The sequence below is a fragment of the Beta vulgaris genome, chromosome 5 (genome assembly GCF_026745355.1).
Source record: "Beta vulgaris subsp. vulgaris cultivar EL10 chromosome 5, EL10.2, whole genome shotgun sequence".
Lineage (NCBI taxonomy): Eukaryota > Viridiplantae > Streptophyta > Magnoliopsida > Caryophyllales > Amaranthaceae > Beta > Beta vulgaris.
The window spans coordinates 33,329,630-33,342,883 of record NC_079206.1 but is presented as its reverse complement, the minus strand read 5'-3'; the positions used below and the strand labels follow the sequence as shown (position 1 = coordinate 33,342,883).

The 13,254-nt window shown below is 40.1% G+C and overlaps 1 protein-coding gene across 1 annotated transcript in view; it reads left to right on the top strand.

The window, feature by feature from the left end:
- The window catches only part of LOC104893770 (cleavage stimulation factor subunit 77), a 41,157-nt gene extending 29,691 nt beyond the window's left edge, over positions 1-11,466 (top strand). Inside the window, exons 18-23 of the mRNA XM_010679906.4 lie at positions 115-267; positions 7,001-7,067; positions 7,151-7,258; positions 8,279-8,413; positions 9,569-9,790; positions 11,062-11,466. Coding sequence (XP_010678208.1) covers positions 115-267; positions 7,001-7,067; positions 7,151-7,258; positions 8,279-8,413; positions 9,569-9,790; positions 11,062-11,225 — 849 coding nt within the window. The 3' untranslated portion in view covers positions 11,226-11,466. The remainder of the gene's footprint in view (positions 1-114; positions 268-7,000; positions 7,068-7,150; positions 7,259-8,278; positions 8,414-9,568; positions 9,791-11,061) is intronic.
- Positions 11,467-13,254: the final 1,788 nt, after the last annotated feature.

The window sequence follows — 13,254 nt, the reverse complement described above, 5'->3', positions numbered from 1 at the left end:
CACATTGAAAGTTGAAACAAGTATTTAGGTGCTCCCAGTGTGTTATGATATGTGTGTAATACACAATATTAATGCTTTTAACATAGTTTCATGGTATCTGGTACTTACTGCCAGGTTGAGCAAAGAAGGAAAGAGGCACTTTCCAGGACAAGTGATGATGGAGGTGTAGCACAAGAGGGTTCACTACAGGAAGTAATTTCACGATACAGTTTCATGGATCTTTGGCCATGTTCATCCAAGGATCTGGATCATCTAGCACGGCAAGCGGTGCGTTTCACTTCAAGTATCCTTGATTTAACCCCCTCCCCCCCCTTCCCCACCCCAAAAAAAACAGAAGAAGGAACAAAACAGTGATGATAGAACATATAAAGTCAAATTATATGTTTAATAAGCAATTGTAGTACTTCTAAATATTCTGATGAGTTGGAAACTGTGGAATCCTATAGAGGTGGCTAATGTAATACTTAAGCATTTAATAAATGGTTTTTTCACCAGGGACCCCTCTAGTTTTTCAAAATTCACGGGGTACCCCTAATTTTTTTTTTAATGCACCAGGTACCCTTACTATTTCAATAAAATTCACGAAATACCCTTAATGACTAACACTTGTTAAGTTTCCGTTAGTCATTAATCCTAATTAACCTTATAATCCTAATTAACTCTCTAACCCTAACCCTTAAGCCCTAATCCTTATACCCTAACCCTAACCCCAACATTAACCACCCAACCACCACCTTCCTCCACCCCTCCCCCACCCATGCAGCCCCCCACCCGTCCCCCACCACCCCGTCGAATTCCCCCTCCCCACACCCGTCGATGCTGTTCTTAGTCTCTCTCTCCTCCTTCATCATTGATATCTTTCATTTCGAAAACTGATTTTGAAAATGATTTCGAAAATTATTTTGGAAAATGATAGGGGTTCGACGCCGCAGCGGTGGTGGTTTGGTGTGGCGGGAGTGTGAGAGGAGGTGAGGTGGTGGATGAGTGGGGGTGAGGCTGCTGCCAGGGGAGAGGGGGTTGCTGCCAGGGGACGGGTGGGGGTGGGTTGGGGAAATCAACAGGGGAGGAGGGTTGTTGCAAGGGGGGTGAGGGAGGGAGAGGGGAGGTGGTTGTGGGGTTAGGGTTTGCAGTTATGGGGTTAGCGTAGGGTTAGAGGCTAGGGTTTAGTTAGTTAATTAGGGTTACAGGGGTTAATGAACCCTAATTACTAACGGAAACTTGACACCGTTAGTCATTAAGAGCATTTCGTACATTTTACCCCAAAGTAAGGGTGCCTGGTGCATTAAAAAAAATTAGGGGCGCCCCATGAATTTTGAAAAACCACAGGGGTAATTGGTGAAAAAATCCTTTAAAAAATAAATATTGATGCCATTTTAGGTTTTGGGTAAAAGAGGTTTTATGGTTTTGGGTAGACATGTTTTTCTAGTTACTGCCTAACGGTGCTTATTGTTTCTTATTGATCAAGTGTTGCTAGAGATTCCACTTTTTTGCATACACTGTTGATTGTTGTATTATTGTGTCCCCTAAGATGGTATGATCTTCAAAGAACAATTTTAGGCAATTAACATAGCAGGCTCTCTAAGCAATTTATGCAAAAGAGAGCTGAAGCTTTTGATTACTTGCTGGCACAAATGGTGCTCTACTTAACCCTTTCTTTTTTTCTTTTCTTTTTCTATATTTTTTGGGTTATTTGAAAAGCCTATTAAGAAAGGGTTAATGATTTAACTTAATAACCCTTAAATTATACGTGAATTTGGTTATCACAGTCAGAAGTTATTCAAATAAAAAGAAAATAAAAGCAAAGAAAGAACGAACAACCAACAAATGATTATGGGCTTTGCCTAGATAAGATCTTAGAAAGCATGCATCTCGATTATCACAGATAACATAATCCTACTGCTGTTGGTTTACTAGTCAACCCTAGATGTTTTACTCCATAATAGAACTTTGAGTCTTAGGTGCGTCTCATATCTGAAAGATTTTGGTTTAGTGGTTGTTATAACCATCAATGTAAACAGAGTCACTTTGTGAAAGGTAGTGTTACTTAATGCCATAGCATATTGTTCTTCATTACTGCCTTTTACTTGCATATTGGTTAATGTCGATCAGGTATGTCGCTAAAGATATCTGTTGGAACTATGCTGGTATGTGTTAGATTTAGTTTGTAGCTGTATCTAAATGAGGTCCTTGGAGCAATATAGGTATGATATAGGACAAAACCAGTTAGATAATTGTTTCTGCTTAGAAATTGAGGATGCTAATGTATGCTGAGAGACTTGATGTAGGCCCTAAGAAGGTATGCTTGAGCTCCGGTATCCGTACGTCGGAATCCTGCAAAACAAGGTTAGGCTACCTCGGGAGTGGTCCCGGGATCGCCCCTTCGACGCTCAAGTCAGTAGATGATTGAGGTAGAGAGAAAGTGATCAATGTAGAGAGAGATGCTGTGGATTTTATAGCTTAGAATTGCTTACCTTTGTTTGAGGAGACAACCCTTATTTATAGAGGATAGGAGCCCCAATAAATGAGGAAAATTTTAGTCACTTCCAGCTGGTGGAGGGTTGGCTTCCCTAGATGTAGGGGTATTTTAGTAACTTTGCCATAGGTGGGCTGATCGAAGAAATGTGCCCAAACAATTAGCCCCACACCAAGTAGTCGGAGTGGAAATCGCCATTTTAGTTCGGTTGATTGGCAGAATAAGGTGATTGCATTTTTGCCGATATTGAGCGGGACCCAAAATTTTCATGCCGATCGTAGCGGAGGAAATCTTCTGGCGCTAGGATTAACCAAGCACGGGAGTCTCGCTTGGCCGAGCAGCTCCCTTGGCCGAGAGAAATATAGGCTGGTTGACGTGGTCGAGGCCGAGCTACTCCCCTGACCGAGCAGGCGCCCTGGCCTAGTGACTCACCTGGCCGAGCGGGTGCCCTAGCCGACCAAGTGCCTGGCCGAGAGACTCACATGGCTAACCAGGTGCATGGCCGAGTGACTTCCCATGACCGACCGGGTGCATGTCCGAGAGACTGTGGTCGACCGGGTGCCCTAGCCAACCGAGTGCGTGGCCGAGTGACTTGCCCTAGCCGACCGAGTGTCTGGCCTAGCGACTCCCTTGGTCGACCAGGTGGTGCTCTTGGTCGAGGGGCCGACCCGGTGCTCTTGTCCGAGTGGCCGACTTGGTGCTCTTGGTCCAGGGGCCGAGCGGGTTGGACGCCACTCGGATGAGGGGATAATGAGCCCTATACTGTCCGAGTAGGTGCCAACGAAATACTTAGCTTGAATTTTAGCTAAGTATGAGAGCGACTCGTCACAAGACGGGGTCTCCTACTGGCTGAGCGGGTCGGATGCCACTCGGATGAGGGGCTAATGAGCCTCATGTTGTCCGAGTGGGTGCCAACGAAGTACTTAGCTTGAAATTGGCTAAGTATGAGAGTGACTCGGCAAAGGAGATGGGTCTCCTACTGGTCGAGCGAGTCGGACGCTACTCAGATGAGGGGCTAATGAGCCCCATGCTGTCCGGGTGGGTGCCAATGAAGTACTTAGCTTGAATTTGGCTAAGTATGAAAATGGATCGGCAAAGGAGAGGGGGTCTCCAACTGGCCGAGCGGGTCGGACGCGGATGAGAGGCTAATGAGCCCAATGCTGTCCGAGTGGGTGCCAATGAAGTACTTAGCTTGAATTCGGCTAAGTATAAGAGCGACTCGTCAAAAGAGAGGGGATCTCCTACGCCGAGCATGTTGGACGCCACTCGGATGAGGGGCTCATTAGCCCCATGCAGTATGAGTGGGTTCCAATGAAGTACTTATCTTCAGTTTCAGCTAAGTATGAGAGCGACGCTCCTCGAAGTGCGAGGGAGGTTATGGACGCTCCTCGAGATGCTGAGGGAGGTCCTTAGCCAATTTTCGGCTAAGTATTTGAGTGACACTCCTCGAAGTGCTTATGGACCCTCCTCAAGATGCCGAGGGAGGTCATTAGCCTGTTTTCGGCTATGTATTTGAGTGACGCTCCTCGAAATGCGGAGGGAGGTCATAGACGCTCCTCGAGATGCTGAGGGAGGTCCATAGCCAAATTTCGGCTAAGTATTTGAGTAACGCTCCTCGAAGTGTCGAGGGAGGTCATGGACGCTCCTCGAGATGCTGAGGGAGGTCCTTAGCCAAATTTCGGCTAAGTATTTGAGTGACGCTCCTTGAAGTGTTGAGGGAGGTCATGAGATGCCGAGGGAGGTTTTTAGCCTGATTTCGGCTAAGTATATGAGTGACGCGCCTCTAAATCCTGAGGGCTCCTCGAGATGCCGAGGGAGGTCCTTAGCCTCATTTCGGCTAAGTATTTGAGTAACGCTCCTCTAAATGCTGAGGAGATGCCATGAACGAACTTCTCGACTCAGGAGGGCTAGTGAACCCCATGCTTCCCGAGGATGTAGAATGACGCTAATCGGATCTCGAGTAGGTCCAATTGCTGGTACTTAGTCGTTTTTCGGCTAAGTTAGTAGGAAGCTCCTCTTGTTGGCTCAGGAGGTGCTAATGGAGAAACTCTTGATTGATGAAGCTTGTTGGCCCCATTGTTCCTCCTTTGAGAGTTTTTATATATCCAACAATGGGGTTTCAAGTGATTAGCCCCACGCTGGAGGAACGGATAGGGTAGCAGCGAAAATCGAGAGAGATCCATGTTCTAGGGTACCCCGCTAGTCCCGAGAGGGGAAGGGAGGACTCGGGATCGTGCCACGCTTCAAGGTATGTGTAGGACTGAGTGGCCGACCGAGTCCCTGTTCGAGCAGGTATCATGAATTACTTAGCCTAAATTTGGCTAAGTATAAGAGCGGCTCGACAAAGGGGATAGGGTCTCCTACTGGCCGAGCGGGTCGGACGCCACTCGGATGAGAGGCTAATGAGCCCCATGTCGTCCGAGTGGCTGCCAATTAAGTACTTAGCTTGAATTTTGCTAAGTATGAGAATGGCTCGGCGAAGTAGAGGGGGGTCTCCTACTGGCCGAGTGGGTCTGGATCTGGCGGAGATGGGTGGCTTTGGGTCTCGCCACTTTGACATCATGAATGTTTCAATATGTTGTACTTAGCCATTTTCGGCTATGTTAGTGAGATTTCCCCCTCATAACTGAGGAGGTGCCACGGCGAAATTCTCGCCTTTTGAGTCTCCTTCTGCTCGCCTTTGTTGACTTGATAGTCTTCGAGGTATTTTACTTAGTTTTTCTTGATCGATCTGGGCGACGTAAGGCTTTTGATAGTGTGCCTTTGAAGCTGAGATAAATTTCTCATTGGTTGAGTAGGCATCTAAAGCCGAGTAGATGCCCTGGTTGAGTGAGCACCCAAGGATGAGTGGGTACATTGAAGGAGTAGGTACTGTTGATGACTTGGTGTCTTCGATGATGAGTAGGCACATCTAGCTGAGTATATCCTTTTGGTCGAGTGGGCACCCAAGGATGAGTGGGTACCTTTTGATGAATAGATATCGTTGATGAGTCGGTTCTTTTGATGAATAGGCACCTGTGGTTGAACTACATGATAAACTTAGGATGCCACTGTCTATTCTGGAGGGGTTGTGGTTGTGAGTCACCACACCCCTTGTTCAGATCAGTCTTCATGGGTTGTGCTGTTTGATACAACTTGTTCCGAGTGATAACATGTTTTGCCCTTTTGAGGGTTGACGCGAAACTTCCCTCTGTTTAGGTCCCAGCCGGTTAGGCTGAGCATCTCAGCAAGGATGAATGATCTCCTCGCAACGAGTGGAAACCATACCCATCCGACTTTGCTGGAGAGTTTGTTGAAGATGAGATGCAATCAAGGTGACGTCTGTTGCAGTTATGGGTGGAGGGTCAGCTACTTATATCTGAACTAATGCTACGGGATGACCAACTTCGCAGTGGATTCCCCATTGGGGTGGAATCCTCATTATTGGGATAGAGGGATAACACTGTAGGTGCATATGGGATGCTGGAGCGGTTGGCTTGGGAGCATGTCTTCTTGGTTGGGGCCATTGCTGAGCAACAATGAGGTGAGTTTTGTCGAGTAGCAACAAGGTGAATCTTGTTGAGTGGTGGCGAAGTAACAGACGGCGCTAAACTGTTTCTGCTTAGAAATTGAGGATGCTAATGTATGATGAGAGATTTGATGTAGGCCTCAAGAAGGTATGCCTGATCTCCGATATCCGTACGTTGGAATCCTGCAAAACAAGGTTAGCCTACCCCGAGGGTGGTCTTGGGATCACCCTTCCGACGCTCAAGTCAGTAGATAATTGAGTTAGAGAGAGAAAATGATCAATGTAGAGAGAGATGCTCTCGATTTTGTAGCTTAGAATTGCTTACCTTTGTCTGATGAGATAACCCTTATTTATAGAGGATAGGAGCCCCAATAAATGAGGGCATTTTAGTCACCTCTAGCTGGTGGAGGGTTGGCTTCCCTAGATGTAGGGGAATTTTAGTAACTTTGCCATAGGTGGGCTGATCCAAGAAATGGGCCTAAACAATATTGTATTGATTTACCACAGAAAAAAACTGAAATATGATCACACTCATTCCAAAGGAATGTGAGCTCTCTCAAGACTACTTCTCTCGATAGTTTTCTCGATAAAACCTCCTCTCTATCCTTACCCTTATTTGTAGATTTAGATTCTAGAATGTCAGCTACATTCCCCCTAGTTACTAAAATATCAGTAACTTTCATACTGCCAGCTCATACCAAAATTAGTTAGCCTTTTCCTTGGATGTCCTAGTGTAGGTGAACCTGATAGGTGGCCTAGCACGTGACGTAGAATGGACACACTTGTTAATGATAGCAGCGCATTATTCCTTGATCACAGACACCTTAAAAATTTTAGCGCTTTATGTTTCTTTCTTTCTCCCCGCACAGTGATTTAGTATGGCATTAGAGACCTTCCTGGTGACTAAATATGGGCGAGACCTCTAACGGGTTAGAGCAAAACTATGGAAGATATTTAGTATGTTTTGAGAATATGATGATCCATGAGTGCTAAACACTGAATCTTGTTTGAACTTCCAGTGGCTTGCTAATAACATGAACACAAAAGTGGAAAAGACTAGCGTACCAAATGGAGCAGGTTCCATAGGTACAAGCTTTCTGAATACTTGATTGTTTTTGATAGTTTTTCCTTGTCTAATCAACTTTTTATGGGGTTGCTTTTTCTTCAAGTTGAAGAGAAGAGTACTTCAGGAGTTACCACAATGTTGGAACAATCCTCAAAAGTGGTTAATCCAGATCTTACTCAGATGGTGACATATGAACCGGGGCAGAAATTAGGTATGCAACCCACTTTTAGAATTACATGTAAATATGTAGTTCTTATTGCACAAATTCTCATGATATTGGATCTCTGTGTAAGTATATTTCTGATGATGCAACTTCTTGCATGCTTTATAACATGGTGCAAAGACTGCAAACAATTTAGTGTGCCATTTTGTTGCTGTATGTCACCTTCAAAGAGATTTTAATGCTTGAAGATAATATCCTGTGTATGGATGTGTATGGTAGAAGTTTAAAGCTACAGCTATGCCTTTAATTTCTCTGTCCTCTCCATAATTTTCATTAATTGCATGAATTTATCGAATTTTCTGCACATGCGGAGGTGAGAGTTGTAGTCTTGCACCACTCATGGCCTAGGAAGTGCAGCCTCACTTGGGTGCATTGCTTAATCTATATTGCTTATGACTTTTGGTCCTGAACTTGATTTCTATGTGTGTGATTTTTTATAACATGACAGGCAAAACTTTTTGTGGACTCGTTGTTAGATTATATTTGTTATTCGTTAATTCAGAAGATTTCTACAGCAAATTCTGGGCATAGCAAACTCATTAGAAGGCTTGCATGCTCTGAAAATTTTCAATTAGAAACTCATGATCTTACATTTTCCAACTAAACCTGACCCTAATGAAGTTTCATTTCCGATCAGTTCACAAATGTTTAGCACATTAAGTGCACTTGTATTCTGAAACTCAGGGGACGTCAGAGGCTGATTCTTTTTTGGAAGTGTGCTTTTCATTGATCTCTTGAACTTTTTTACTTTGAGTAATATGCAAGTATTCACAAGCCGAGCACTTCATAGACTTACTGATTGAGGCATTAAGGTTCTCATATTATGATAAGCAAATTGTGAAATTACACTGCATCATCAATGATTCACTACATACTCTTCCAAAATTTGCAAAATTAACCTATTGTGACATCTTGCCAATCTGAACATGCCACCCATCTTACACTCGAAACGCTGTTTTGTTACTTGCATCCTTTTCTAGTAGTTGAAGTTCTGATCATGGGCTGCAGGGTCTACAGTTCCTCCTAGCGGAATGGCAGGTGGTTTTCCTGCTGCCGCTACTACCATGTCAACATTTGATGGGATTTTGAAAGCAGCTCCTCCTGCACTTGTAGCTTTTTTAGCAAATCTTCCTGCCGTAGAAGGTGATAATTGAACTTATTCCGAGTGCTCCAGTTTGTTACATTATTTAGTTAATGATACATGAACAGCTCTACACTGTAGTCTTTCATACTCTGTATGTACTCCAGTGTGTATATTGTCTTTATTCTGGAGATTTAACTCCTGTTTTGATGATACTTTGATCTTATCAAACAAAATGAACCTCCTTTCCTAATCTGATAAACTACTGATAAGTTTCATTTTGTTCTCATACAGAAATATTTAATGATGGCCTAATTTTGTATGTATCTCCTGAATCCTGATGCAGGAGCATGTCCTACTTAAGACTTACTAGTCATTAGTGAACTTAACTTGCTCTTAGTTGCCAAAATTCACAGCATAAATAATACTCATTTTTATAAGTTTCTAGAATGGCTTTAGAAGCCTATAGAGGAACAAGGGGAAACCTTTTTTTTCTGGCTATTCTGTGGTTCAGTACGAAGCAATAGCTTTGGTGATTTTTGTCTAACATTCTAAGGTTCCTAATATAGGAACTTTTTTTTAATCGGCCAGCATTTACTGTTCAAAATCGTTTACCTCTTTTTCCTTTTTTCCTTGTAATCTCTGAGGTGGAGAAGCCATATGAAAGAAAAGTAGATAAAGTATAATGTAGGCTGTCAAGAGGGCTTTTTCATTCACCTAAGGTAGTTGACCTTATACTATATAAGGGCGAGGTTTCTAATAAGTGTGGAGGAAAGCACAAGGGGAAGGAATAATGCACGAAACAGAAAAAAGTTTACTCAAGCAAAGTGATAATATCTGTGATTATCCACTTATATACAGTCTCCAGCCTTATGCCTTGTCTACATGCATGTATCATCACTGCTTTCGTTATTATTATCTAAAGCCTCTGCAAAACTCGAGGAATAGAAGTTACTCTGGATGAAGATAATCCATTAATTAGTCTAGCTTTTCTTTTCTTACCTGGACTGTTGACATTGTTGGTGTAGATAAAGAGAACTCAAGGAATGAGAAATTCTTAATCCAAATTTTGTTTTTTTGTGCCTGCACATGCTGTTTTATTGTTAATCAGTTCTCAGAATTCTGCCAACTTGCACTGTCGTTCACCACTCCTGTTTGTTCATCGTTTCTTGTGATTTTGTTGACCCCTCATTCAACTGTTGCTTTTCCAACGTCAGGTCCAGCACCAGATGTAGATTTTGTGCTGTCCATATGTCTGCAAAGCAACCCTGTGACAGGGCATGCGTCGAAGCATGTGCTCTCAGCAGCGCAAGTACCTGCAGGAGCAGTGTCTGGTATGAGCGAGCCTTCTGGTTCACACAAAGCCCGCCCTGCTCCTAGTGGCTCATCTGTGAGAATGTCAAGAGATAGACAATCTGGAAAGAGGAAAGATGCAGCGAGTATGTTCATCAACTGTAGTGCTTCAGTATTATCATGCTATATGTCACTCTGTTCTAGTGCTGTGTGAAGAATGGACATGAGTTAAATATGCATGGTGTGGCTCGTTCTCTTCTATCATTTAGACATGTTGCGAATCACAGGGCAGCTAATAAGGAGTATAATGGGTCTTTCAGAAAACACATCTTAGGCTCCGTCTGGTACAGCTTAAAACGTTTTTCTGGAAAACTATTTTCCTCTATTTTTATTTTTACATTGTTTGGTTTGCAAAGGAGTGTAAAATCATTTTCCCTAGCAGTAAACTGTTTTCAAAATCAAGGGAAAATTGTTTTCCTTCATTTTTCTGATCTCTCCTTTACACTCCTCTCCTTACCTCCTTACTTTCTTTTTCATTTTCCTTTCTTTTCATCATTTTTCTTACATGGAACCAAACAACGGAAAACTAATTTTGGAATTATCTTTTCCATTGTAAATTGTTTTCCATGAAAAACATTTATACTGAAAATGTTTTATACCCAACCAAACGGAGTCTTAATGTCAATATATGAGATCAGACCTTCTATTGATGGTAGCTAGCTTAAGCGGTAAAGTGTTTGGGAGTTGCATCTGAAACCCACAATCTATTGCTTTGTCTCCGCTAGAATATGATATTTTTCAGAAATGTCATCATTTTGGAACCAAACAACGAAAACTAATTTTGGAATTGTATTTTCCATTGTAAATTGTTTTTCATAAAAATCATTTACACTGAGAATATGTTACGTCCAACCAAACGGAGCGTTTCTCTTGTTCAATGTTTTTCCTATGGTACATACCTATTAGTGCTATTCCAAAATCATGCATGTGTTCATATGAGATAGCATAAAACTACGATACTTTTTTGCTTTCTTGTTCATATTAATTGTTTGCATTCAAATCCTATTGTATTCCAGGAGTCAAGAATTATTATGAAGATTTAAGTCAATATAAGCAAATTTGATCCATGAAGAATATTTTTTTATATACCTTGAGAATCACAGCGTCTTAATATCGTATAGAAGTGCTTTCTTTCTTCCGTGACTTGGTACTAGACTTTGCTGGTTGTTTAATGTATATGGTGGCTTTAACTATGAATGGTATGGATTCCTATTTCTGTTCCAGTTGAGAACTCAACAAGTTGATCACTATGAAGCTTAGTTACAATGCTACGTTCATCTGGCAAACTGCATTGTATTTAGGGTGTGTGATTAGCTCCCTGCTCAGCATCATGTAAGTTTTATGTTTTCCTTGGCAGGACAAGAAGATGATGAAACTGCATCAGTGCAGAGCGTTCCCCTTCCTAAAGATGCCTTCAGAATACGCCAATTGCAGAAAGCTCGTGGAGGAACGGTCTCACAAACGGGATCAACATCTTATGGAAGTGCCTTTTCTGGAGAACAGTCTGGCAGCACTAGCTGATAGCTCTATATTGCAATTTTGTACAATTAGCATTTCTAACACAAGTTTTTTTTATTGTACATTATTTAGGCTACCATTATATCTATTCTTGTCTGTATAATGTCAAATAATGTAATGATCCAATAATCTTTAAAAGCTCTATTTCCAGTAGTTGCCCTCTTTGTTGTAATATTTTTCAGAAATTGGATGTTAAATGTTTAATTATGAGATTGAGCACCTATTAGATGATGATTCTGTTTTACTTCCCGGTTTCGTGAAATTGGCTTCAAAACTTTGTTCCATTTAGATATAAGCTCGTGCTTAACATATTGTAATATACTTTGTTCGTTCCATACAAATCGTTGCAAAATACTATCTTCGTACTTTTTTAGTTGCACTATTTGATTTTGTGGCATTATTCATCAACCAACTTTGTTAATCTATCTCGTATTATTATATAAGAAAAAACATGATCAAGTGGGGTCTTATTAGATTCGTCTCAATGCGAGGATTTCAAATATCAAAATTTTATAATTTTTACTTACACACAGTAAGAGATATTAACGTTCAAAGAATTGTCTTGATAAATGTAAAAAAACAAATGGTGCAACTAAAAAATATAGAGGTAGTATTGGGTTCAGCACAATTCTTAAGGAAGTCATATATATATATATATATATATATATATATATATATATATCATATCTCTATTACATAAGGGAAGGGGGACCTATGGTGTCCTCTTTTGAACTGACTATTTTGCCTCCCTTTCCCTTACTAAATTACAAATATAATATCAATACCAAAATGGGGATTCAAACAAAGCTACCGAAAATTAAATTTCAACATCACTCCCAAATCACTTATGTTAGGAAACTTTACAAATTCCTTTCTAAATCACGTTTAAGAAATCCCGCAAATCATTAAACTTTACAAAAAACTAAAAATTAACTTACAAACCATAACTAATATAGTAGGTATTAAAAAAAAACATTCACAAAATTCACTTACAAATGATTGTTCTCAAGAACTCACTAATTTCACTTACAAATTATTCTTTACCTATACACGTTATGCATAAAAATCTATAAAAAACATAAAATTTCGACGGAGATATCACACATTTGTCCATCGGCGAATTGCAAACTTCCAAAAAGGTACATAATTCTTTTAATCTTTCTAGTTATTTCAAATTAGTTGAAAAAACAATAGCAATTGTTATGTAGCGACTAACTGAAAAAAGGGAGATGATAGCAATCAGTTAAAAAGGACTTAACTTTAACCCTTTATTTTCACATGAAATGAGAGAACAAGATAAAAGTAACAAATTTAGTTTTTTTTTTTTTAACAAAAAATTCCAATATTAAAAATTATGCTCATAACTTTTGCAAAAAATCCATTTTCACAAATAAATTTTGAAAAAAAAAACAAAATCAAAGTTTTCGCAAAAATCAATTTTCAGAAAAAAAAAATTAAATTAATTTGCTAAAACCATTTTCAAAAAAAAAATTACATTATTTTGCGAAAACAAATAGTGAAATTAAGCACCAAGACATCTGTAAAATTTTGAAATGGAAAAAAAGGGATTTTATACAATTTAAATTTAATTTATTTTCATGTTAAATTAGAAAACAAGATAAAAGAAACGATTTTTGTTTTTTCAAAAAAATTCCAATATCAAATTGTGTATGAAAATTTACAATTTTATCTCAAATATAATTTTAAATATGAGACTGATGAAAATTTTAAATATAAGTTTGTGAAATCATAATTTAGATGTTAGGCAAGGGAAAAAAAATGAAATTGATTCATACTTTTCAGATTAAATTTTGGGATGATAGATATCGACCCAAGAAAAAACTGAAGTTAGTTGATTTAAGAAATTACCTTTCTTTGTTAGAAAATCGACCCAAGAAAAAACTGAAGTTGGTTTGCTTCCTTCAAAAGTGGTTGATACGGCTAATGGATTTTTGATGAATTAGATCTACTGCTTTGCTTAATACTTGAAAAGACTGATTTTCTTATTGTATAGTGTATAGTTTGATGAACT